This window comes from Camellia sinensis, chromosome 7 (assembly GCF_055761805.1).
Source record: "Camellia sinensis isolate YWXY chromosome 7, ASM5576180v1, whole genome shotgun sequence".
Lineage (NCBI taxonomy): Eukaryota > Viridiplantae > Streptophyta > Magnoliopsida > Ericales > Theaceae > Camellia > Camellia sinensis.
This window is the reverse complement of record NC_138967.1, coordinates 67,381,546-67,408,195: the sequence shown is the minus strand read 5'-3', so window position 1 is coordinate 67,408,195 and position 26,650 is coordinate 67,381,546. Positions and strand designations below refer to the sequence as shown.

General features: G+C 38.0%; 1 protein-coding gene and 1 pseudogene across 1 annotated transcript; one reads left to right on the top strand and one right to left on the bottom strand.

The window, feature by feature from the left end:
* Nucleotides 1-12,809: 12,809 nt before the first annotated feature.
* Nucleotides 12,810-15,082, bottom strand: LOC114259039 (receptor-like protein 6 pseudogene; annotated as a pseudogene).
* A 2,731-nt stretch (nt 15,083-17,813) lies between these two features.
* Nucleotides 17,814-18,537, top strand: LOC145795866 (uncharacterized). The gene is made up of 2 exons (XM_082880793.1): nt 17,814-17,858; nt 17,977-18,537. The coding sequence occupies exons 1-2, from the start codon at nt 17,814-17,816 to the stop codon at nt 18,535-18,537; spliced, it is 606 nt and encodes a 201-aa protein (XP_082736919.1).
* The last annotated feature ends 8,113 nt before the right edge of the window (nt 18,538-26,650 follow it).

The following is a 26,650-nucleotide window of genomic DNA, read 5'->3' as shown; positions in this document are numbered from 1 at the left end:
TGGAAACAAAAAGGGATGGAGTTGGTTTTGGTGAAAACGAAAGGAAATGGAATTTGTTTTATGAAATGAGAAAAGTATCTTTGATATAAGTATAAAAATTGGATTGTTATTTCTTGAGTGTTAAATACACACACGTGGGAGGGTTGTATCTTTAACTACCGTGTTAATGTTATTGTTGGGTTTGTGGTCTCATAGTAATTGAGTCTCTAATAGATGTACTAATACTTGCATCTAGAGGTTTTGTCCTTGGTCATCGGTGGAGGATGGCATGGTTGTGTTGAATTGTCGTGTATGCATTATATCATTGTTGAATGAACATCGTATGTGATGAAGTGTTGAAATACATTATATATGTATACTTGCTCGGGAGGAGGTAGTTATGTGTTCATATGTTTTAACACATTGCTTGTATCTTGATGGTTTATGTATATGTGTTATACATGTTAGTTATGCCCTGTTATGTTTTGGTTGGTGGTGTTATACCTTGCGCTAAGAATCAGAGGTACCGTGACCTTCCAGCTAGCGCCTGGAGAACTGATTGCGCTGAGAATCTAAGGCACCAGACCCTTCCAGCTAGCGCCTGGTAAACTGGCATGTTGTTGTTAGAAGTATATCTTTGGCTTACCACGCATATAGCTAGTAGAGCAAAGTTTTGTTGTTGATGTTTTAGTGTGTCTGGGAATATCATGGATTGTGTTGGTTACGGTTTTGGAGGGGCGAATTGCCTCATTGGTTTATCTTATGCATGTTGGTGAGTTGTTATCTCCCTTTTTATAGTGGTGCATGTCTAGATTTGATTGTATCGGGAAGAAGCCAAAATGTCATTTTTGTCTTTTGGAAAGTATGAAAGAGAATGGATATTTTAAAGAGATATATGTTTTGAAAAGGCGTATCTGTGTATGTTAGGAAAATGGAAGAGAGTAGTGGGCTTAGTGAATTTATTTCCTAAGGTATTGTTAATGTGATGAAAGATTGGGAACGGGGGTTAATGAAAAGAAAAGAAAATTGAATCGCCTATGGCGTTGATTGAAATGGTTGTTTTCAAGAAAAGTTCATACTTATGTATATTTTGTATAAACTGTCACATTACTATTCTAGTATGAGATTGGGTATTCATGATCACAGCTATCTGTATGTTGTTATTGTTGAGGGCCATGTTGAGATCCCTACTGGACTATATGTTCATCCCACGTTGTTGAATCTTTTTCAGGTGTTGAGCTGAATGTGCTGCAAGATTTGGATCTTCTTATTTGTTGGTCATGGGGCCTCTCTTGTATTGGCGGAATGCCATATGTGTAAAAGGGTTGCACCCTTCTTCTTGATTCGTTAATGATGTAAGCCCAAGGGCAATTTATTTATTACACTCATGTTGTATTTACTTGCATACGAATGAGAGCAATGTTATTCACTTCTACGAGTTGAATATACGAGTTTATTTCCGCATGTTATCTCTGAAATGGAATTAAGTGAAATGAAATTGATAATACTTCGAGTAATAAAAAGTGGGGCGTGACAGATAATGTGGCTTTTAATATTCAAAGTATTCATACAATAGTATATCTTTTCCAAAAAGTCCCTCTTTATCAATTCAAGAAAACGCAATTGTTTCTTATCTTTGCAATTTACCGTTTTCAACTCAAAAGTGTTTTCAAACTTAAATTACATCTCATAATACAACCTCAACTATCTCATTGCACATATTCACCAACAAATGTCTCTATGGACACACGCACACAAGACTAAAGTCTTAAAGCCATCTTTTGTTACTCATCAACTAATCAAGTCCTTATCCACCTATTTATTCTTAGTGATTAAGAAATTTACCACAACATTCCCAAAGACTTCTACCATGTTTATTGCCTAAAGCATAAGGGCTAGAGTGGCTGCAGTTTATACATTCGCATGCACAACCATGTTGATCGTGGCCCATCACGGGCAACGCAACTCCTCTAAGACAACAAACCTGAAGGTGGTTTTTGGTCGCAGCCCATTGCGGGCGCAATCCTCAACCATGATGGACGCAATAACAATGTTCGTAGGCGCGAACAGGCAAAGTCAGTACTATTGAGTAGTTGTTCCGAAGCTAGCCCAAGACATTCCAAGGTCCAAACTTAACAAGGTAAGGTTAAAGTCAATCGAAACAACCACGTATTCCAACCAAAAAGACAAAAAGGGACGGGTCTTGACCCAAGCCACTACAACCTCTTCCCTTAGGGAATTTCGCCCCCGAAATTAGGAAAATGCCAAGGCTTAAGGTATAACAATCACAAAAGATGCAACCACAAGTCCAAAGCTCAATTCAATACTCAGAATAAATTCCCAGATCTCGATCAAACACCTTGGTGCCCCAAAAATAACCAAGTACAAGACAAAAGAAGAAGGTCGCGAATGCCTCTATAACCCATATGAACTCATCGAGGTCTACAAGACCAAAAACGCCAATCACATCCCAACCACATATTAACACCCAGATAACAACCAAGTGTTCAACACCCCAAGCATTGAGGATGAAACCACGCTCACAACTAGAAATCTTGGTCAATTCTCACAAGAGGACAACACCCACAAAATACGGTCCATAAAGACGACCCTTCGTCATTACAAGCCTCAACAATACAAATTTACCAAAACAAAACACGTAACACATAACTAGCAATCCATGCTAAAAACATTACACAACATCATTACACAACCCAACCGCATTAGGTTAAAGAATTTACAATACATCATTGTTAAAAGAAAATTTGCCTCATTTCCTTATTTCTCTGAAAACCTTTTTCCAGTGTACAAAAATTCTTTCAATAGGTGCTCAAACTTGCATGACGTATATATAAAAAATGTTCTCGATTTCCATGTAAAACTCAAAGTTTTGTAAATATTTTCCGAACACAATCAAGTGTTACTCATAACATGTAGACAACCACATCAGCTCACACCAATTCCTTTTATAATTAGGTTCGGTTTTAACAAAAATGTTTTCAATTCACTACGCCAAAATTGAGCTTTAGCGGCGGTTTTTTACGGTCGTTAAAGGCTGTAAAACCGCCGTTAAAGCCTTTAATGGCGGTATTAACGATGGTTTTGTTACCGCCGTTTATGCGCGTATCGGAAAAAGTACAACCGTCGTAAAAAGGTAAATTACCGTCGTTAAAAGTCGACCAAAAACGGCGGTAACATAGGACCAAAAACGGCGGTTTTTTACCGCCGTAAATAGGTTCAAATTTTTCAAAAAATAATTCTTTCTTCTTGCACTCCCCAAGTCTTGAACCCTCAACCTCTCATCCACCCACACTAACCACTCTACCATAGCCACTCTTCATGAAATATATTCCCTAAATAAATATTTAAACATTACTTTTACTTTATTGTAGATGGTTTCGCTGGAGCTCGCCGGAGTTTCGCCAAAGCATGCCGGAGTTTTGCCGGCAAAGACCGCCGTCATTAACGGCGGTAATGATTGGGCATTAGCGGCGGTTTTGTTACCGCCGTTAAAAGTGGGCATTAACGGCGGTTTTTTTAACGGCGGTAACAAAATTGCCGTTAATGATACCTTTAACGACGGTTTTCGTTACCGCCGTTAAAAAAACCGTCGTTAATGCCCTGTTTTGGCGCAGTGATTTCAACCATGCCATTTGAGGCCACGACACAAGAAAAATTCATTTCCTCAAATCCTTTCCCTAACATACAATCGGTGAACCTCAACTGTCACCCAACAATACCTATCACTCCTACGGGGATGTCACAACTCAATCACAACTAGGGATGGCCACAGGGCAGGTTTGAGGAGGGTTTGTAATCCCCCTCCTCTACCCTCGCCCCCGCTTTCAAACTCCACCCTCGCCCTTGCTCCCGCTCCTGCCCCCGCCCTAACTCCAACCCCAACCCTGCTATGGGTGAAATTTTTTAACCACATCTCTGCCCCCGCAGATACTTGACCACGTTTAAAATAGCCAAAAAAAATTGAGAACCATTTAAATCCTTAACACACTAAATAATTTCTCTTATTTTCACATATATAAGTAGTGATATTTTTAGGATTATTATTTATTTATATTTAAATAGAATTACAGACTTTTAGTATTCCTTTCTTATATCTAATTATATTATATAGATACATATATATTATTTATTTTTATATGTTATTAATTTTATCGGGTCGGGTTTGGATTGGGGGAGGCGATACTTGCCCCAGCTCCACCCCCACCCTTGTTCCGGGTGACCAAAATATAATCCACCCCGCCCCACATAAGTGTCGGGTTGGGTAAATTTTGTCTCATTCGGGTGGGTATGGGCTTGATCTAGCCAACCCTAATCACAACATATCAACAATAACAATTTATAGAAATAATAACCGTGCTAATAAAAATATAAAGCACAAATGAATTCACAACTTTGGAAATCTCATCCAATTGTAATCGTTATCGCAACTTATTAATCAACCAATAGCGCAAATGCACTCGCAAGATGAAGAGTCCAACACATTACCCCAAGCCGAGGGATTTCCACTAACTCAAGCCAAGCCTCACACATACAAAACTCAACACTCTTAGGTGCACTCTAAGGTATTCTCAACCTTACAATTCTTCACTCAAATCTAAAGCATCCCCATATGTAATTCCTCATCAATCAAACCTTAGTGACAATCAAACAACTCTATAACTCTCAAGTTTAAACCTAAATACTCCTTAGCCTTACCATTCCTCGCCCAAAATTGAGGTAATTCCCAAAGTGACTACTTGTCAACCAACTCCTAACACCAATCAACCAATTCCACAACTTTCTACGCTCGGTGACATTTCTCAACATTGTTCGCCCCTACTTGGGATTCACACACACTTTTACCTATCCCTTGAGTCCACAATGAGCTTCTCAAGACTAATTCATACCACTCTCATCTTCAACTCAACTTACCCTAACATTTATGCCTAAATGGCAATCACACTCTTCATGTAGCTCATAAGAAGACCGATAAGATCAATGACAAACTGACAAATCACACAAATCCGAACACCCAGACAACAAGCACGAGTTTTACTTTCTTCACCAAGAAACACAAGTCTCACACTTCCTCAAGGGATACTTTCAACATTTCACCCAATAACTCACACCAATCCTACAAAACTTTAATGGGTTATACCAACCCAAACCATACACACTTAGAATAATACAACTCCACCCTAACTGTATTCCCAAACTAGTCATAACACACTAATTACCCATTCCCAACAATAACTCAAATCAAAATAAGGCTCACAAACATCACGTACTCAACTCATGAAACCACAAATAAAGAAATAACAATACTAGGATTATCAATCCTAAAGACAACTTCTCAAATCAAGGAAGTTTCAAAATTCATTACAAACTCAAGCCATTGGGACAAACAGACAAACATATAAATATATATATATATATATATGCAACATCAGTAGGCATAAAACCCTACATATAACAACATAACGTTACAATAATCAAAACAAGAAAACTCCACCACCCTCTGACATCAACTCTGTCCCTACCTAGACTATTGAAATTGGGTCTGCCTACGCTGAGAGCAACGATGCCTAACATGGCCCAACTGGTTACACCTAGAGCATATAGGTGGCCCTCTATTCCTAAACTGACTCGAAGGGGCCTGAGTCTGGTTGGACCTCCCGAAGGATGACTCCAATGAAACACAAGTAGACTGAGGCAAAAATCGTACCTGTGACTAAGATTTCGCTCATCTCTAGCTCTTACTAAGCCTAGCATTCCCTCGAACAATAGAATTACCGATACGGCCTACTTCTCTCCACCCCGACCAACCTCCAGAATGGTAGCTTTCACATGAGCTGCTTCCTCTACAAGTGTGTAATAATTCCTATGCAAGAATCCATCCACACTCCTTTGAATATCATTATGCAATCTCACCTCAAACCTGATACAACGACGATCCTCCGTTACTACCAACTCTGGAGCGAACCTCAACAAACTGGTGAATCTTGCCTCAAACTGTGCCAAAGAAGTAGTATCTTGGCGTAACTTCACAAACTATTTTCTCAACCTCTCCCAAGCAGAAGGAGGAAAATACTTGACTAGAAAGGCCTTAGTGAAAGCAACCCAAGTGATGTCTACAGTGGTCTTCATATACTCCCACCAATACCCGGCATCTCATTTTAGTTGGAAACTTGCTAACATAACTCTCAATCCCTTATCTCGACTCTGAGCATATCAAGAGTCTTGGGGATCTGTTCTAGCCAATTATTTGCCTCTAATGGTTTAGGCTTCCCTGTGAACTCACGTGGATTGGAGCGAAGAAACTTCTTAGTAAGCTTAAGGGCACGAGTGTTGTCTACCTCTTGGCAAGCTAGAGCTTCCCCCACCACTCTCACAATCTTGCATGCAATTTCCTCGCCCACAATCGGTGTTGCAAAAATGGGTGTTACTGGAACTATTGTGCCCCTACCGGCACTTCTGCTCCCTACACGTCTTCTATACCCTCATCTAAACATCCTAACAAAAGGAAAAACCCAATTAGTGAACAAAATGATAGCATTCCCTGAGGCAATATAGCGTTTCTAGTTTAAACCCGACCCATTTGACTTTTGGATTCAAGTTTCTTTTCCTTATATAGTTGTTTTTGTCATGTTTCCCACTATTTCTCCTTGAGTTGGGCTATTGGGTTGTGTTGCTTGCGTTTAGAACAGGTTGGTAGCTTGTTTTTCAAACTTTTGTTGTCCAGATTTTTGTTTATTCGCTCAAGCAAAGCTTCTTGCGCTCGAGATCTTACGCTCGAGTGGTCTTTGTGAGCATCCAGTATTTTTGCAGGTCTGCAAAACTACTGGGAGTTTGTATTCTTCGCTTGAGCGAGGCTTCTTGCGCTCGAGCGACGACCTTTGTCTACAAAACTACTGGGAGTGTGTACTCTGCGCTCAAGCGAAGCTTCTAGCACTCGAGCGGAACAACTTATTGTGTCTGGTCGCTTGAGCGACACATCTTGCGCTCGAGCGAAGTGTGCGTATATCAGTTCGTAAAATCACTTTTCTGAGTCACTTTTTATTTTTGAGTCAATTAATCAATATTTTACTTTTTAATTCTATTTAGATTATTAGATTTAGATTTTCATGTAAAAGTATAATTTAAATATAAAATATGAAGAAATTTCAGTATCTTTAATCACCAAAACTAAGAAAATATAAAAAATCAAAAATTGAAAAACAAATTTTAAAAATAAAACCAATAAAAGTGGTTCTTATTTAGAATTTGGAATCGTACCTTGATTATTAAAGTACCATGTAAAATATTACAGTTCGTAAAATATAATTTAAACAAAAAGAAAGTATATGAAGATAACCTGCAAAATTTGGAGATGCAGCACAAATCTCTATTTTAAAAACGCATGCATTTTTCTTTGTCTAGATTCAAACAAATACATACAACTTGAAGATTCAACCAAAATTATTCACTACAAGAAATTTCACTTTTGGCACTAAAGTTTTAGTCGCCAAAAGTCTTATTTTAGTCGCCAATCACTTTTGTTGACTAATATATTTGGTCATCCGTTTGGTCGCCAATAGTTCATTGGGGAAGACAATTGGCGACTAAAATTTTTTTGGTAGCCAAAAGTGACCTATTGCGACTAAAACTTTAGTCACCATATATTTTTTAAAAATAATTAAATATATATATTTTTACTTTTAGTGACTAAATTATTTAGTAGTCAATTGAGCATGTATGTTTGGCGACTAACTATTTGGTAGCCAAAAGTTTGACTTTTTGAGATTTGGCAACTAAAAATTTAGTAGCTAAAAGTTTCCTTTTTACAATTGGTGACTAAAAGTTTAGTAGCCAAAAGTTTCACTTTTTACAATTGGCGACTAAAGTTTTAGTAGCCAAAAGCCAATTTGTGAAATTTGTTTAGTTGTCAAAAGGTCTCATTTAGTTTTTATAATTTGTTCTGTAATATTTTTTGCGCTACCTGTAACCTGGGCATATACAAAATTATTCATCCATTCATTCATTTATTCATTCAATTCTCAACCATTTAATAAAAATATTTCTCCACAACCTGTAACATTCAATTTCCAACCATATACAAAACTTAGCTATTAACCGTACATATCAAAGAAAATAAGAATCCACAAACATAGTATAATCCAACAAATACATATACTATCCAAACTAATAATTAAAATCCAAATTAAATAACAAAACAAATCAGGTGTACATGTTTCGGATCTCCAATCTCTGTGTCTCCATCTTCTTATCATGTACTTTTGCAGGCCTGCAGAGATACTGGAAAGGTAGTGTTCTTCGCTCGAGCGAGACTTCTTTTGCTCGAGTGACGGCTTTCTGTCTGTAAAACTTCTGGGAATGTGTATTCTGCGCTCGAGCGAAGATTCTTGCGCTTGAGCGAAACAACTTATTTTGTCTTTGGTCGCTCGAGCGATAACTCTTACACTCGAGCGAGCTGCGCATATATCAGTTCGCAGAAACACTTTTTTACATCACCTTTTCATATCTTTTTCTCTCAAAACCCTAGATTGACCCCCTCTCTCTCTAAAACCTAACTTTTACATACATTTCTCAAATTCTTTAAAATTTCAATTAAACTTGTACATGTGTAATTTAACACCTAAATTTCATGATTCTACTATTAATTGAAGCAAAACCATTAACCATTTTCATGAGCCAAACTAGGGTTTTTAAGAGAAGTTAAAGCTTTTCACAAAAACACACTTTATTCCAACCCTTCTATTACTTTTACACCCAAACTCTTGACCCAAGATCATAACCCAACAAATAAACCCAACTCTCTTCAAACCCTAACCCCCAATCTCATGATTCATCACAATATGCATAAAAATATAAACTTTTGTGTTTATATAAGGAAAATACCACAAATCTATCCATAAACGAGGGTATTGAAAGAGAACTAGAAACCCCTACCTCTTGTAGCCAAGAGATGTCGACCCAAAAATCAAAGGCGACGAAACCACGAACCACTTGGACCAAAAGGGTGCCCTTGACGAGATCTACACTTTTTCTCAAAAGACCATGGTGAAAAGATAACTCTAGGTGAGTAGATCTAGAGGTCTTAGTGCCAAAAGCTTGAGTTTAGAGAGAGAGAGGAGAACTCACGGTTTGAGAGAGAGGAAAGAGGAGAAAAGTGAAACGAAACTATGTTTGGAGCCTATTTATAGTAGTAGAAAAGTAGCCCTAAGGTCAATAAAATAATAGGCCCAAAACCCCTTAAAGGTAGGGCCCATTCGAACCCCAAAATCTGAAAAAAAAAAAAAAAAAAAAAACACGCAAGGGTCGACCCTTTGTGCAGGGGGGTCGACCCTTCAAGCAAGGGGGTCAACCCTTAGACAGAAGGGGGTCGACCCTATTTTCCATAACACAAAGATTTTGCAATATAAGAGGGTGGACCCTCTCCAGACTAGTGTCGACCCTATATTCCAGCAACACTTCCAGAAACTTCACCAATAGGTAAGGGTCGACCCTTAGGAAGGCTGGTGTCGACCCCAGAATAGAATTTCTAAGTTCCCAGGGAACTTTTTGACGAGAACAAGTGCAAACAAACAAACCCAATGAGTTTAAATCGGATCATACTCCTTCGAAACCAACATTCAACAACTCTAAAAGCTCCCAAAAAGAAAATAATGGAATTAAATACACTCTCTAATGGATTAAAGGATGCGGGTGTTACAAAATGAAGTCGGCTACATAAATCTTTTTTCTCCATTCGATTTTATTGCAATATATCTTATGGACATTAATTTTAAAACCGCAGTCAAATGTTGAAAAGTAATTTGTTTGAGACTGATGAAATTGTTAGAGAGATGGGAGACAACCAACCTAACCTGGGTAGGTGGGGGATATTTCTAAAGAAATGTAGCTGGAAATAAGGAGTTTGAAGTTGACACATGTTGAACTTACAAATTCAAAACAAGGTCTAGCTAGCTTCTGCCTCTTTTTATTAACCTTATACAAAACCTTTTCCATCATTATGTTACAATTATTTTCCATTTTAATTTTTGTTATCTATTGAGATATGATCTCATGTACACTCATTTTTATGATCAACATTTTCAATTCATCTAAGTTCTAGATTATGTTGTAGATGCGAAGAGTCTACTTTTCAAACTCAGTCATTAATGTTGTGATTGAATTATAAATTTAGATAGTGATTTAGAAATTGAAAAAGAAATGAAGAAAAAATTAATTTATATTTTATTCAATCACTTTTTTCTTCCTTTTCAAATCTTTACCAGAATTCATGATCCAAAGGAAACAAAAGAATTTAACTCTGAAAAATGAAGTCTTGTTAGATGTGCAATGAAAAATGATTAAGTTCAGCAATTAAATTACGATTTTGGTTTAAATTAAGGTAGCTAGTAATTTGTAACTGGAGGTGCAACTTTAGCGGATGCAGTAAGAAGAAAAGTTATCCAAGTTGTTTTGGGGGTTGCCGACCTCTAAGATAATTTTGTCTGCCCAAGGCTGGCTCAATCTCAATAAATTGAACTTGGGTTATGCTCAAATTACCAGTAAATTTGAGCCGAATTATTTTTCTCATCCACCCTTCAAGGACAACAATTATTTTATCATCCACCCTTCAAACAAGCTAGACCAACATTTAAATACTGACAGCACTAAAGTATCACCAAGTAATTATTTAGTATTTAAAAAACAAAGTGGAGACAACAAAACCTATGCTCATTTCCACCATTTCAACTTAAAAAAAATTATTTTTGTCATAAAGTATTTAATGAAGATTCCTAGAACAAAGCCATATGAAAAAGGTGACAAAATCCAAATGCTAACCATAATGCGATCCCCACAAGTGACAAAAGGCATTAACGCGTGTCATTCCTATCATCATCCACCAGAACACAAACTGGGATCCCAAAATTTTGTTTAAAATTTTTTGCCACAGTTATAAAAATTTAAGAGCCGATCACCCCTTTAAATCCAAGTTTTCATACGCTACAAAGTCTGGAACCTTTCTTTCACCTTTTCAAAGCCAAATCATAGAAGATAACTATATAACCTTACCATAGGCATGTAAATCCTATAGTCTCATGTGTGACGTTTACTTCTTCACCGATCCCTAATCCACATGACCTGCTACTCAAGCTTGCTAATTATTGCCACCAGGGTTTTGGGTTGTAGGAAACCAAAACTACTTTTAAATGTGGAGATTAATATCTTCATTGGATGTGTGAGCTTGTGGCCAGCCAATAAAACTACACAAATCCTTTAATCTCCTTCATGGAGTAACTAATATTTTTAATGATACACACATACCAAACTCAAACATGAATTTGCAACACCAAATTTTTTACTTATCAAACAACCTGGCATAAACTAAACAACTTGAATTTTTAAAAAATCTAATATGTTCCTATTCATGACAACACTTGCACCAGTAAAATTTCACAAAAAAATAAATATGAGCAACCTTTTTCAATCAATACTCTCCATATCACCATTTTCATGCTACAATTAATCACAAAATTCTCACGTCTATAGAACAAGTGCTAGTAAATATCTCCAGTTTGATCCCACAATCGCCATTGAAGATGAAAAAAAATATAAAAAATAGAATAGACTACAATAGCAACGAGTAAAAGCACTGCTCAAAGATTAACATGTAACAGTATTTTCAATGTGAATTCTCTATCTAGCAGCCAACATTTATATTACTCAAAATGATTAAGAATGTAACAAGGGAAATGGTTTGAGTTATAACTTGTAAGATTGCATTTCAAAGTTAAAAACTTGGCAAGGCCCACTCTTCTGTGGCTAAAATCCAATTTAAAAGCAACTTACATACAAAAGTGAAAATCTCCAAAAGGTTGCTAAACGATGCGAAAACAAAAGAAAAGAAAAGAAAAGAAAAGAAAGAGCCATGACATGAAACTCTTATTTAACTCAGTGCTTTAAGAAAACTAAACAACTTAACAAAGCTTTAGAATTCAATACAGCAGAAAGGGTAAACTTTTGAAGTGGTCCTGTATGGCTGTTATCCAGATGCTCACCCACTCACATGCAGTAGCTAGGTGAAACACCCCTTCAAGTGGATACCATTGCTTTATTGTGCTACTTAATGGAACAGACCTAGTTTTGAAAAAAGAACATCAATAACTCAAATATAGCATATGAGTAGAAACCATAAAAGATAATTCAACAAAGTAATGCTACAAAGATAAATTCCAATTACCGGATAACACCATTTGTCTTTGTTGATTTCTTCATTCATTGCATCAGTGGCCACTCTTCTTAGACCTTTTCACCTTCTTATGATGTTTTCCTGCAACAATTTTCATAAGCCATTCTGGTCTTCGAGTTACAAACATAAGATATCCCATAACCATTCCATATAAAAATCCACATCCATACCCTAACACTTCAACTTGCCAGTTAAATCCGCTTGACTTGTCTGAATTCTCATCTTGTTAGAGTGTTGACAGAGGTGGTAGTGGCTGTAGTTCCTTACATTTCTTTGATAAAGGGAGTCCACATAAGGCCAAGTTCCCACTGTATGAATCATTTCCAAATGTATTAAACTGGCTCCCTTGAGGAATTGGTCCTGCTAGTTGGCTGTCCAAAAGATTTAGTACCTCAAGAAACATCAAACTTTTCAATTGCTGAGGAATCTCCCCAACAAACTTGTTTGAGGAAAGATCCAATGATTCAAGGTTTGTTAAATTTCCAAGTGAAGTTGGAATGTGACCTTCAAGGTTATTATGGGATAAGTTAAGACCCCGAAGTGAATTAAGCCTCCCAATGGATTTCGAAATCTCTCCTTGGAATTTATTTCTTTAAAAATCAATGATTGAGAAGACTGTTAAGATTCTTGATAATTCAATCTCATATCCTTTAAACATCACCACCACATAATCTTGATAATATGTTTGGCCCATGTATTTCAATTTCACATGTTCATCGACATTCTTCATAGCTCCAAATTGTTTGATATAATTTGTTGGCAAAAGGCCAGTGAACTCATTGCAAGATATGTCGATAATTCTCAACTTAGGGAAATGATGTTTGCTCTTGATCTTGAAGGTGCCTATGTGACCATGAAACCTATTAAACCTCAGGACAAGAACCTGCAATTCTGTAAGAGTTTCCAACCAGTGGGGGAATGTATCATTTATCTTGTTTTTTCCAAGATCTAGAACTTCCAAGTATTCACAATTGAGCAAAGATCGTGAAACTTGTCCTTCAATTTGGTTTCCATTCAAGTTAAGATTCCTTAGCACGTTGCCTTTTGTAAATGTCGTAGTAAAGGCACCATGAAATCTATTGTTTCCTAAATTCAGCATGGAGAGAAAATTGCCCAAACATTGTGGAATCAACCCACTCAAACTGTTATTAGACAGATCAAGAACTCCAAGTGAACTCAGATTGCAAATCAATGTAGGGATTTCTCCCGTCAATTTATTGTTTGAGATACAGAAAACATATGTGGTGTTAGGTGGAACAGGGAGTGGTCCTCGAAGTAAGTTGGAGTGTAGGTCAATATACCGTAGATTCTTCCATGGAAGACACTCTAAACTTGTAAGGAAATTATGAGAAAGATCTAAATTATACAATGAATCTTTCCTCACATTGAATAACGATTTTGGAACTTCACTGGGAATTTTGTTGTTTGAAAGGTCTAGTGAATGCAATCTAACTTGTTCTCTCAAGAAGTTTGGAAATTCGCTCAAGTTGCAAGAAGCTAATCCTCTAGTGTCAAAGTTGGTCAAGGTAGAGTTGACATTGTTGTTAATGTTCAATGAGAGACCATTATATGAGAGATCAAGATTGGACAAATGTTTTAGATTAAGCAACTTATCTAGCTCCACTACACCACTAAAGTTATTTGATGAAAGCCCTAATCCTGTTAGGTTCTGGAGTTCATAAACTAATCCTGGAATTGGTCCCGGCAGCTTATTGTTACTCAAATCTATATAAACCAGTGAAGGTAGAGCAAACAACAAAGATGGTATTGTACCAGTTAGATGATTAGAAGAAAGGTACAAGTGAGTAAGTTGGCTCATGTTGCCAAGGGAATCCGGTATTTGTCCGTTCAAATTGTTTCCGTCAAGATACAAGGGATTAAGCTTTGCAAGGTTTGAAATTGATAAGGGGATTTGACCGCCGAAACTATTATACTCGAAGTCTAGATTGGTGATTTGTGTAAGGTTCCCAAGAGAAGCAGGTATGGACCCCGAAAACTTACAATGATAGAGGTACAAACTATTCAAGGCTTTAAGATTATTGATTAAATCAGGCAATTGGCCAAGAAAACTTGTCCCGGAGAGACCAAGAAACTGAAAGGAACTAGTCACATTGAAGTATGGAAGTTTACCTGTGAGGTCCTGATTTCCCCCTATGTTGAGCTCTCGTAGGTTTGGAAGGTGAAAAATGTTTTCTGAGAATTTCCCACGTAGTTGACAGTAGCAAAGACTGAGAGATGTCAAAGAAGATAGATTTAGCAAAGCATGAGGTAAAGGTGAAGAGATATTCAACCAATCAAGGTGTAGTTCTCTTAATTGGGTTAGGTTTCGAAAGAGCATATTGAAAGTGTGTTGTTCAAGTCTTCCCTCATAGTAGTAATAATCATTTAAATAAGAGAGATCAAGGGAAATCAATTTGGACAGATGGGAGATTTTTGAAGGAATTTGACCTGTAAAACTAGAGTAAGAGAGGTTGAGATGGGTCAAACTTGCAAAGGATCCAAAATTAGGTGAAATTCTAGAGAAATTAAAGTCATTGAAGGCAAGATTGAGGGTTTGGAGGTGACGAAGGTAGAAGAGGGTGTTGTTGGGTTGGATGGTGCCCTGAAGGTGGCTGCAACTGAGGTCAAGTCCAATCACATGCCCATTCGACCAGTCATAGGTGACCCCCTTCCACGAGCAACAATCACTACTCTCATTCCAGAACACCGTTTTAGGATGAGAATCAGATTCACAACCTAAAGAGGCATTAGCAGTTATGGTAAATGTTGTTTTAAATTGGAGAAGTGAAAATCTCTGGTCCTCAAGGCAAGTATGGTGTAGCCACCCTCACTTTATCCTAGTCTTGCTTACGTACATTTTTGCATGATCCTTGTATTGATTAAGCTTGCATCTTTGCAGATTTTGATTAGTTTCGTTTAAGTGTTGCTTGCATGTTTTGTTCCTTGCTTAGTGTGAGTTTAGCCGAGGTCATCTTAAGCCTAGGTTACACCTTTGAACTTCTTACACCTAGGACCATCTTGGAACCACTTTGGTTAACCTCCACCCTCACCCTGACATGTTGGCTGAGATGTCATTATCTAGGCCGAGGTGTTCATCACCAAGGCCGAGATGTGTATTATCTAGGCTGAGATGTTATACCAAAGTGATCTTGTCCCTAGACTGGTACGACCTAGACCGAGGTGCGGCACATCTAGGCCAAGGTGTGGCACAGCTAGGCCAAGCGTTGTCCTTCCTAGCCGAGATCATTGAGACCTTACTTGCCGAAGCTTTGTCCTAGCCGAGATCATTACCTGCCGAAGTGCCCATGTCACCTTACTTGTTGCTTACACCTTGTCATGCCCTTGTCTTATCAATCTATCACCTTTTTTAGGGGAACCAATCAGCCGTTGCCACGTGTCCCAGCAGAGGGTTAAGTCAGCCGGCAGAGTTAGAAAAATATCATTTTGTGTCATATCTCTTGCATGGTAGAAAGAGAAGCTCTAGGAAGAGGAGAGGAAGTTGAAGTGAAAGAGCTAGATCCCAAGTTGATCTTTAGAGTTTGAGCCGTTTAATCCGTGTTTTGAGGTTAGAATCTTGATTTACTCTTGTTATTCTTTATGTTGATCTAATTGCATTGCATGATCCAGCATGATTCATGAGCCATGCATTGATTTAAAGTTTGTTTTAGAAAGAGAAAGTGATGTTCATGTGTTCTTGAAGAAAAACCATGTTTTGATCCGAAAGTTTGTATCAAGATCAATGTTTTTGTGTTTGTTTTCATAAGATCTTTAAGTATGGGTACCCAGGTCCATGTTTTCGAACTCATCTCATGAAATCTCAGATTTTGGAATAAAAGTTATGAATTTAGCATTCATGCTCTTCATGTTCTTCAAGAGGGAAGCCCAGATTTTCCTAGACTTCATTTCCTTGAATGTGGTCGTCGGGAACACACCTCGGCCAAGAGGTACCCAGCATGTTTTCCCGAGGTGAAAAGGCAGTGTTGTAACTCTCAGCATGTTTTGCTTTGTTTTGACATGATTTTGAAAGAAATGCCGAGATCCTTCCCTGTCATGTAAAGCTTGTTTTAAGAATGCATTTCATATCCATCTTTGAGCATCTCACCTTGTCTTATTGAAACGCATTCAATGGGATTTATTATGTACTTGTAGGCCTTGGATCCTTGCTTGTAATTCCTACACCAGAAGAACTATGTGAGTGGTATTTTTAATAAAGCTATGTTATAATGTTTTGATGAAAGCTTTGCTTTGCTTTGTTTTGGAAAAGTATTCGATAAAGCATGAATGATTGTCCCTAGTTTTGTATCTTGTATTATAATCGTTTTGATGACATTCTGGAAAAGTCCTTAGTGCCAGGGGACTATAATGCAACTATACCCTTGTTTTGAAAGTCCTTAGTGCCAGGGGACTATAATGCAACTGCACCCTTGTTTTGCCACTGACGGTTTTCCGTGTGGGTTTGTTTGTCCGGAATGTCATCCCTTGTACTATATTGATGCTAGTAAGCATTCCTTGAAGATTTGAAAGACTTGATAGATGGACTTGGTTCATCCCTTGATTTTATATAAGTTATGCTATGTATTGTTTAGAAAAGAGATCTTGAATATCATTCATGCAAAACCTTTATTACTGGTATCATTCACTGAGTATCCAAGCTCACCCTCTCTATATATATATGTAGGTGACGAGCAGGAAGGCGGTGACGCCTAGATGATTGTTTGCAAGATGTTTTTGGATTCATGTTTTGTAGCATCTTGAAGATTATGCTTCTTGGCTTGTAGTTATTTCTTTTGTATATGTCGGCTTGAGAAGCCTTTTGATCAAGATGTATTTTGTACTTTATTTTATTGTATCCAAGTTGTAAGCTATATTAAGATGTATGCCATTTCATTTGATCTACGCACTACTCTTATGGACTAAGTAGATTTAAATATATTGCTTCCGCACTTGTAAGCCCCATATGTATACTCTGATTGTGTGTGAACCCTTGTAAGTTGGCCTTTGGTAATCTCGGATTACTGGCCATCACGGCACCATTCTACTAGGGGCGGAGTGGGGTCGTGACAGATTGGTATCAAAGCCCGAGTTCCTTATAGTATGTTTATTCACACACTTTGAGTCCTAAAAAGCATAGAATGTCCCTTAGAATGATGTTAGGGTTACATCATATTGCTTGCTATTTGACAAGGTGTGCATCATCTCGGCATAACTATTTGTTACTTGCATACATGTTTATTTGCTCATTTTGTTTTGAAGTCATATTTTGCATACTCCTAGCATCATGAGAAGGGGTAGAGCTCCAGTTCGCCGAGACCATTCCGAGGATAGATTGGACAAATTAGAAAGATTGGTTGAAGGTTTGGTCCGTGAGTTGAGACAACCTAGGCCGCAAAACACCAACACCACCACTACTTAGGTCGAGCAGACAAACGGCCGACATGAAGCTCCACCTCCACCTCCTCCAGTGCCGCAAGTGCCTCAACAGCAAGCTTTATATGGGAATGGTACGATAACCTTAATCAAAGAGTTCAAGAAGATGAACCCGCCTAGATTCCAAAGGGGTATAGAGCCGATAAAAGCCGAAGCATGGGTCTTGGAAATGGAGAAGTTGTTTGAGATTTTTCCCAGTACCGATGCTCAGAAGGTGTCATTGGCAGCATTCACGTTAGATGACGACGCACGAAGATGGTAGATGATGGTCCGAGAAGGTAATCCGGATTTGACTTGGCTAGATTTTTGGAATTGTTTCCCTTAGTGTCTAGGATCGTAAGACCACAGAGTTTCAGACTCTGACACAAGGCAGCAAGACAGTGGCAGAGTACAACTGTGCCTTTACCGAGTTGGCGAGATATGCGCCGCATATGGTCGATGACGAATATAGGAAAGCGAGGAAGTTTGAAAGCGGACTGCGTGGACCGATACAGGATCGAGTTAACATGCTCAACATGTCGACTTACGCCGGAGTGCTAGACAAGGCCATTCTAGCAGAAGCTAACTTGAATCGATACCAGAGTTCAGCAGAGAGCCAGAGGAAGAGACAGAACTATAAGAATCGCCGAGTACCGTTTAATGCCAAAAGGAAGGCGAACACGGGTGGTTCCAGCAACTCAAATCAGGAAGGTAATGCTAAGCAGACGTGTGCGAGTTGCGGGAAGCCACATTTCAGGGTCTGTCGTTGGGCGTCAAGAGCTTTCTTTGAATGTGGTGAGACGGGTCATCGTGTGAAAGACTGTCCGAAGGCAAAGGCTGACGATGGTAAGAAGAATGGGAACACCTCGGGTTCGACGTGGAAAGGCAACGTCGGGAAAGGACAAATGAGATAGGACAGAGTTTTTGCATTGGTGCCAGAAGACACTCAGGGTGCTGAGACAGTGGTGTCAGGTATACTTCCCATTTGCTCTCAAGATGTATATATATTGATTGATTCGGGTTCTACTCATTCATTTGTATCTACTAAGTTTGCCGAGAAGTTGAATAAGGAATTAGAACCCCTTGATTATATGTTATCTGTGTCTACTCCGTCTAGAAGAACTATGACTGTTGCATCCATTTATAGAGCATGTGTTGTTATGATCGAGAATGTTGAATTATTAGTTGATTTGATGCCGTTGGACATAACTCACTTTGATGTCATATTGGGAATGGATTGGTTAGTAGAAAATAATGCATCCATTAACTGTGCTTCCAAAAGTGTCATATTGAAACCCCAAACAAAGCCGAGGTTACATTTTAGGGTAAAGAAGTGGTATCCCCACCTTCCTTGATCTCATCCATGAAGGCCTATAAGTTGATTCAAAAAGGGTCTCAAGGGTCTCAAAAAGGGCCTATAAGTTGATTCAAAAAGGGTCTCAAGGGTCTCAAGGTTATTTGTGTAGTATATTAAGCAATCTGAGTGAAAACGTTGAATTGGCCGACATCCCAGTTGTTAAGGAATTCCCCGGTCTTTCCAAGTGACTTGCATGGCTGTTTAGTCGATAGAGAAATAGAGTTTATTGTTGATGTCATGTCGGGAACCCAGCCTATCTCCAAAACACCCTATAGAATGGCCCCAACCGAGCTTAAGGAGTTGAAGCTGCAATTACAAGAGTTGTTAGATAAGGGCTTTATTAGGCCAAGTACTTCACCTTGGGGAGCACCAGTTCTATTTGTGAAGAAAAAGGATGGTACACTTCGTCTTTGTATTGATTACCGAGAACTGAACAAAGTGACCATTAAGAATAAGTACCCATTGCCGAGGATCGATGATTTGCTTGATCAACTACAAGGGGCACGAGTCTTTTCTAAGATCGATCTCAGGTCGGGCTACCATCAGCTGAAGGTTAAATCCGAGGATGTTGAGAAGACTGCTTTTCGGACAAGATATGGCCATTACTAATTTTTGGTAATGCCTTTTGGAGTGACTAATGCTCTTGCAGCATTCATGGACTTGATGCATAGAGTCTTTAAACCTTACTTAGATGAATTTGTGGTTGTCTTCATCGACAATATATTGATCTATTCCAAGAGTGAAGTTGACCATGAGAAGCATCTGAGACTTGCCTTACCGATTTTGAGGGACAGGAAGTTGTATGCCAAGCTTAGCAAGTGTGAGTTTTGGCTTTCCAGCATTTCATTTTTGGGACATGTGATTAATGAAGAAGGTATTTCAGTTGATCCTAGCAAGGTTGAAGTCGTTGTAAATTGGCCGAGGCCGACTAATGTATCAGAGGTCGACTAATGTATCCGAGGTTCGTAGTTTTCTGGGTTTGGCCGGTTATTACAGAAAGTTTGTGAAAGACTTTTCAAAGATTGCAATACCTTTGACGTAACTAACTCAGAAAGGAGTGGCGTATGAATGGACCAAGCATAGGGAATCAGCCTTCCAAGAGCTAAAGACGAGGTTAGTCACAGCACCAGTTCTTGTACTGCCGTCAGGTGATGAAGAATTCCAAATTTATAGTGATGCTTCTTATAAGGGTTTGGGATGTGTGTTAATGCAAGGGGGCAAAGTTATAGCATATGCATCGCGTCAATTGAAACCTCATGAAAAGAATTATCTTGCCCATGATCTAGAATTAGCAGCCGTGGTATTTGCTTTGAAGATTTGGTGTCATTACTTGTATGGAGCTTCTTGCCAAGTTTACACGGATCACAAGAGTTTGAAGTACTTGTTCACCCAGAAGGAATTAAATATGAGATAGAGAAGGTGGCTTGAGTTATTGAAAGACTACGATATGCAGATTCAGTACCATCCGGGCAAAGCAAACTCGGTGGCTGACACTTTAAGCAGGAAATTAGTTAGGAGTTTGGCATGTTTGGCAATGATCTCAGTGGAGCCGACTATTATTGAGGAAGTGAAGACTAGGCAGATGGAGGATGAATTCTTAAAAAGGGTGATTGATGAATTTGTCACCAAGTCGAGGTCAGGGTACGCCATTAAGGATCAGGTACTTAAGTTTGAAGGAAGATTGTGTGTGGCCGATGTCCCCGAGTTGAAAAGAAGAATCTTACAGGAAGCCCATGGTTCCAAATTTGCCGTTCATCCAGGAAACACGAAGATGTACCAAGATGTGAAATAAACTTTTTGGTGGCCAAATATGAAAAGAGAAATAGCCGAGTTCGTATCCCAGTGCCCATATTGTCAACAAGTGAAAGCAGAGCACCAGAGGCCAGCAGGACTTCTTCAATCGTTGTCGATTCCCGAGTGGAAATGAGAGCACATCTCCATGGATTTTGTGGTTGGTTTACCGAGGACACAGAAGGGTATGGATTCAATTTGGGTTGTAGTTGATAGATTAACTAAGTCAGCACACTTCTTGCCTGTTAAGACTACCTTTAATGCTGATCAACTCGCTTTGTTGTATATGAATGAGATCGTTAGACTTCATGGAGTGCCGATGTCCATTGTGTCAGACAGAGATCCGAAGTTTGTTTCTAGATTTTGGCAAAGTCTACAAGGAGCTTTGGGAACCGAGTTGAGATTTAGCACAACTTTTCATCCCTAGACTGATGGACAAACAGAGAGAACAATTCAGACGCTTGAAGATATGCTCAGACTATGTGTATTGGACTTCAAGGGAAGTTGGGAAGTGCATTTGCCGTTGGTGGAATTCGCCTACAACAACAGTTATCAAGCTAGCATTGGTATGGCGCCGTATGAAGCTTTGTATGGAAGGAAGTGCAGATCGCCGATATGTTGGACCGAAGTAAGAGACAAAGCTTTAATCGGTCCCGAACTGATTCAAGTGACAACTGAGAATATTAAACTTATCCGACAAAGAATTAGGACTGCTTAGAGTCGACAGAAGAGTTACGCCGACCAGAGGAGAAGATAGTTAGAATTTGAAGTTGGGGATCATGTATTCTTGAAGATTTCGCCGATGAAAGGAGTTTCAAGATTTGGGAAGAAAGGTAAGTTGGCACCTCGTTACATTGGGCCGTTTGAAATTCTTGAAAGAGTTAACCCAGTTGCCTACAGACTTGCTTTGCCACCAGAATTAAGCGAAGTCCACAATATGTTTCATGTTTCCATGTTAAGGAAGTATATTCGGTATCCATTACATGTGATTGATCACTCTGGGGTCGTGGTTAATGAAGATTTAGGCTACGAGGAGAAGTCGATGAGAATTATCGATAGATAAGTGAAACAGTTGAGAAACAAACCGATATTGATGGTGAAGGTTGAATGGAAAGAGCATTATGGCAAGGATGCTACATGGGAAACGGAAGAAGAAATGAAAATCCGATATCCGAAGTTGTTTGTGGGGCAAGGTAACTCAAGTTTGGGGACCAAACTTCTTTAAGGGGGGAAGGATATAGCAATCCTCACTTTATCCTAGTCTTGCTTACGTACATTTTTGCATGATCCTTGTATTGATTAAGCTTGCATCTTTGCAGATTTTGATTAGTTTCGTTTAAGTGTTGCTTGCATGTTTTGTTCCTTGCTTGGTGTGAGTTTAGCCGAGGTCATCTTAAGCCTAGGTTACACCTTTGAACTTCTTACACCTAGGACCATCTTGGAACCACTTTGGTTAACCTCCACCCTCACCCTGACATGTTGGCCGAGATGTCATTATCTAGGCCGAGGTGTTTATCACCAAGGCCGAGATGTGTATTACCTAGGCCGAGATGTTATACCAAAGTGATCTTGTCCCTGGACTAGTACGACCTAAACTGAGGTGTGGTACATCTAGGCCAAGTGTTGTCCTTCATAGTCGAGATCATTGAGACCTTACTTGCCGAAGCTTTGTCCTAGCCGAGATCATTACTCGCCGAAGTGCCCATGTCACCTTACTTGTTGCTTACACCTTGTCATGCTCTTGTCTTATCAATCTATCACCTTTTTGAGGGGATCCAATCAGCCGTTGCCACGTGTCCCAGCAGAGGGTTAAGTTAGCCGGCAGAGTTAGAAAAATATCATTTTGTGTCATATCTCTTGCATGGTAGAGAGAGAAGCTCTAGGAAAAGGAGAGGAAGTTGAAGTGAAAGAGCTAGATCCCAAGTTGATCTTTAGAGTTTGAGCCGTTTAATCCGTGTATGGGTACCCAGGTCTATGTTTTCGTACTCATCTCATGAAATCTCAGATTTTGGAATAAAAGTTATGAATTTAGCATTCATGCTCTTCATGTTCTTCAAGAGGGAAACCCAGATTTTCCCAGACTTCATTTCCTTGAATGTAGTCGTCGGGAACACACCTCGGCCAAGAGGTGTCGGACCTCGGCCTAGACCTGGTTAGTACCCAACATGTTTTCCTGAGGTGAAAAGGTAGTGTTGTAACTCCCAACATGTTTTGCTTTGTTTTGACTTGATTTTGAAAGAAATGCTGAGATCCTTCCCTGTCATGTAAAGCTTGTTTTAAGAATGCATTTCATATCCATCTTTGAGCATCTCACCTTGTCTTATTAAAACGCATTCAATAGGATTTATTATGTACTTGTAGGCCTTGGATCCTTGCTTGTAATTCCTACACCCGAAGAACTATGTGAGTGGTATTTTTAATAAAGCTATGTTATAATGTTTTGATGAAAGCTTTGCTTTGCTTTGTTTTGGAAAAATATCCGATAAAGCATGAATGATTGTCCCTAGTTTTGTATCTTGTATTATAATCGTTTTTATGATATTCTGGGAAAGTCCTTAGTGCCAGGGGACTATAATGCAACTGCACCCTTGTTTTGAAAGTCCTTAGTGCCAGGGGACTATAATGCAACTACACCCTTGTTTTGAAAGTCCTTAGCGCCAGGGGACTATAATGCAACTGCACCCTTGTTTTGCCACTGACGATTTTCTGCGTGGGTTTGTTTGTCCGGAATGTCATCCCTTGTACTATATTGATGCTAGTAAGCATCCCTTGAAGATTTGAAAGACTTGATAGATGGACTTGGTTCATCCCTTGATTTTGTATAAGTTATGCTATGTATTGTTTAGAAAAGAGATCTTGAATATCATTCATGCAAAACCTTTATTACTGGTATCATTCACTAAGTATCCAAGCTCACCCTCTCTCCATATATATGTAGGTGACGAGCAGGAAGGCGGTGACGCCTAGATGATTGTTTGCAAGATGTTTTTGGATTCATGTTTTGTAGCATCTTGAAGATTATGCTTCTTGGCTTGTAGTTATTTCTTTTGTATATGTCGGCTTGAGAAGCCTTTTGATCAAGATGTATTTTGTACTTTATTTTATTGTATCCAAGTTGTAAGCTATATTAAGATGTATGCCATTTCATTTGATCTACGCACAGCTGTTATGGACTAAGTGGATTTAAATATATTGCTTCCGCACTTGTAAGTCCCATATGTATACTCTGATTGTGTGTGAACCCTTGTAAGTTGGCCTTTGGTAATCTCGGATTACTGGCCATCACGGTACCATTCTACTAGGGGTGGAGTGGGGTCGTGACATATGGCGTGCAGAAGTAAAAGAAGAAGAAGAAGAAGAAGAAGACAAGAGAAATAACAGAATAAATTGATGAAGAAACATAAGCCAACTCATTTTGTTTTCTTATAGGTAGGAGGATTCAGAGAGAGATAGATATGAAAAGCACAGGAGGATGGTAGTTTGATGATGAAGAAGGAATAAATGTATTACTCATTCTTATATGCATTGCTAAGTCTTTCTATGGTAGTGGTGGTCAAGCATGGCAACTATGTAATCATCCTGACTTCCAAGTCTTTAATTCCAATGGGAAATTATGTTGGTAGTCGTAATATTTTTCCTATTGTGTCATTTTAATTTGAGTAATTTTAGTTAATCTTATTTCAAATTCTTAATTTTAGATTTTATGTTAATTTGGTTCAATTGATAACGTTGATTATGGTTGTCAAAAGAAAAAATGTTATTGAGTTAGTTGAGAATTGAATTGAATAAGTTTAAAAAAAAAATTAGCTATAAGAGCATGAAACATGCCGCTCATATGCACATTTTTCATAAAAAGAAAACACTAAAAATTGTAATCAATTAGACCAAATTCAGATAAAATCACAAATTAATGTCAAAATTGAGTCAATTAAAATTATAAAAACAAAAATAACACAAGAGAAAATATAAGGACTACTAATAAATTTTTCCTTAAATCAATTAAAAGTTGGTAATGCTTTGACTATTTATAAAGCAAGTATTAAAACATTTTGGGACCGGTTTGCTTTTAATTGAACAAAAGCATAAACGTAAGATTCATTATTTTTATTTTTTTTTGGTTGTCTCGTAGTTTAAAAAATATATGAATTTTTTACGGTATTATTTTTCACAATTTCTATAATGGAATATTTAAAAAAATAGACATTTTAGATTGTTTACTAAATATATTTTTCATAGTACAAGACAATAGAAAATGATGAATCCTGTGATATAGTTATTTTCATCAAATTGTTGAGTATGATTTTGTTTGATGTAGTTTATTCAAATTTTGCAATTAAAAAATATATATTTTTTAAGTAAATTAAAATTGTTTATGTAATTGTTGTTCATATTTTAATAAGTATGGTATAATTGGAATAAAAGATATTATTAAAAAAAAAAAGTAAACTTTTTTAGAATAAATAAGACTTAATTGTTTACATTGAAAATGACTCATTAATACTCTTGAAAATAAGATTTATTGATAAATTTTTTTTAAAAGTTTATTTTTGAACAAATTACGTTGCTCTAGTTCCCCTTGATAATTGTCAGAGATGAGAGATTTCTAAGGAATGTGACTGGAAATAAGCAAAAATTATTCTATAGGACTAACCTATATTTTATGTGGTTTGTCCTTCTAAGTGTATGAGGCCATATTATTAATTTTTCATACATTTTCTCTTACATTTGAGGCAAACTAATTATGTGTCTCATTGTTATAAGATCAGCACACAACCAAAAGTTATTTAGTAAGTTTGGAATATCGCGTATCCATGTGTCCATCCAATAATATTCTATAATTTCTCCACTATTTCCTTATTTTGAAGTCATGTATTCATTTAGCCCATACTATTCGCCAAGCACATGGCCAACGTGAAATTCCCACAAAACAAAATAATTCCTCGCATATAACCACTTGGTAGAATGGATCCACTAGATAACTTGGAAATAAGGGAATACCTTGAAGTTGATACATGTTGATACATGCATATAATATATATATTTTTTATTTTATCAAATTGTTTTGTTTGATATTGTTTTTATAATTTTTACAACTAAAAAATACATACTTAAAGTAAATTAAAATTAATTATACAATTGTTATTCATATTAAGGAGACGTGAACTTGTTTGAGAATAAATTAAGAAAAATAAGACTTAATTGTTCGCATTAAAATTTGATAGCACTCACTAATAATATTGAAATAGTGGTTTGAATCTATAGTGATCCCGGTTGTCCCTTTACTGTTCAGTTGTATTCCGGACTCGGTTCCATGGAGTTGGTAATTGTATCTATCTTGTTGTCGTCCTTTAATTCCATTTGTTTGAGTTTTAGGATGTGTTGGGCATGTTTCGAACAGGTGGGTTGAATCTTGGTCTAAAGTCTTGTTGCCAGGTTTTTGGTCGTTCCGCTCGAGCGGATATTGCACACTCCAAGTATTTCGTGTCCCTGCAAAACTTCTGTAGGTGTGATTTTTATGCTCGAGCGGGTTTCTTTACGCTCGAGCGGTCGCGCTCGAGCGGGTACTCTGGCGCTCGAGCGGGTAGTACTTTTTGGTGTAAGTTCTGGGAGGGGGAAATCTACGCTCGAGCGGATGTACTTTATTCTTGTGTCTTGGTGCTCGAGCGGGCCTTCTTGCACTCGAGCGTACTTAGTTTTTTGTTCTTGACGCTCGAGCGTTGTGTTCTCCGCTCGAGCGGGAATGTCGTATATCAGTTGGCAACTGGGCATTTTAAAATCACTTTTTACATTCTCTCTCTCTCTCTCTCTTACTTTCTAAAAAGATATTTTGAGAGCTCCTCTCTCTAGAAACTCCCTTCTCTCTAGGGTTTGATCTAGTT

Coding starts and splice junctions, on each gene's coding strand:
- LOC145795866 (XM_082880793.1), top strand. CDS start 17,814: ATGGAGAAGTTGTTTGAGATTTTTCCCAGTACCGATGCTCAGAAG. Junction 17,859..17,976: donor CCAGTACCGATGCTCAGAAG/GTGTCATTGGCA, acceptor CTTAGTGTCTAG/GATCGTAAGACCACAGAGTT.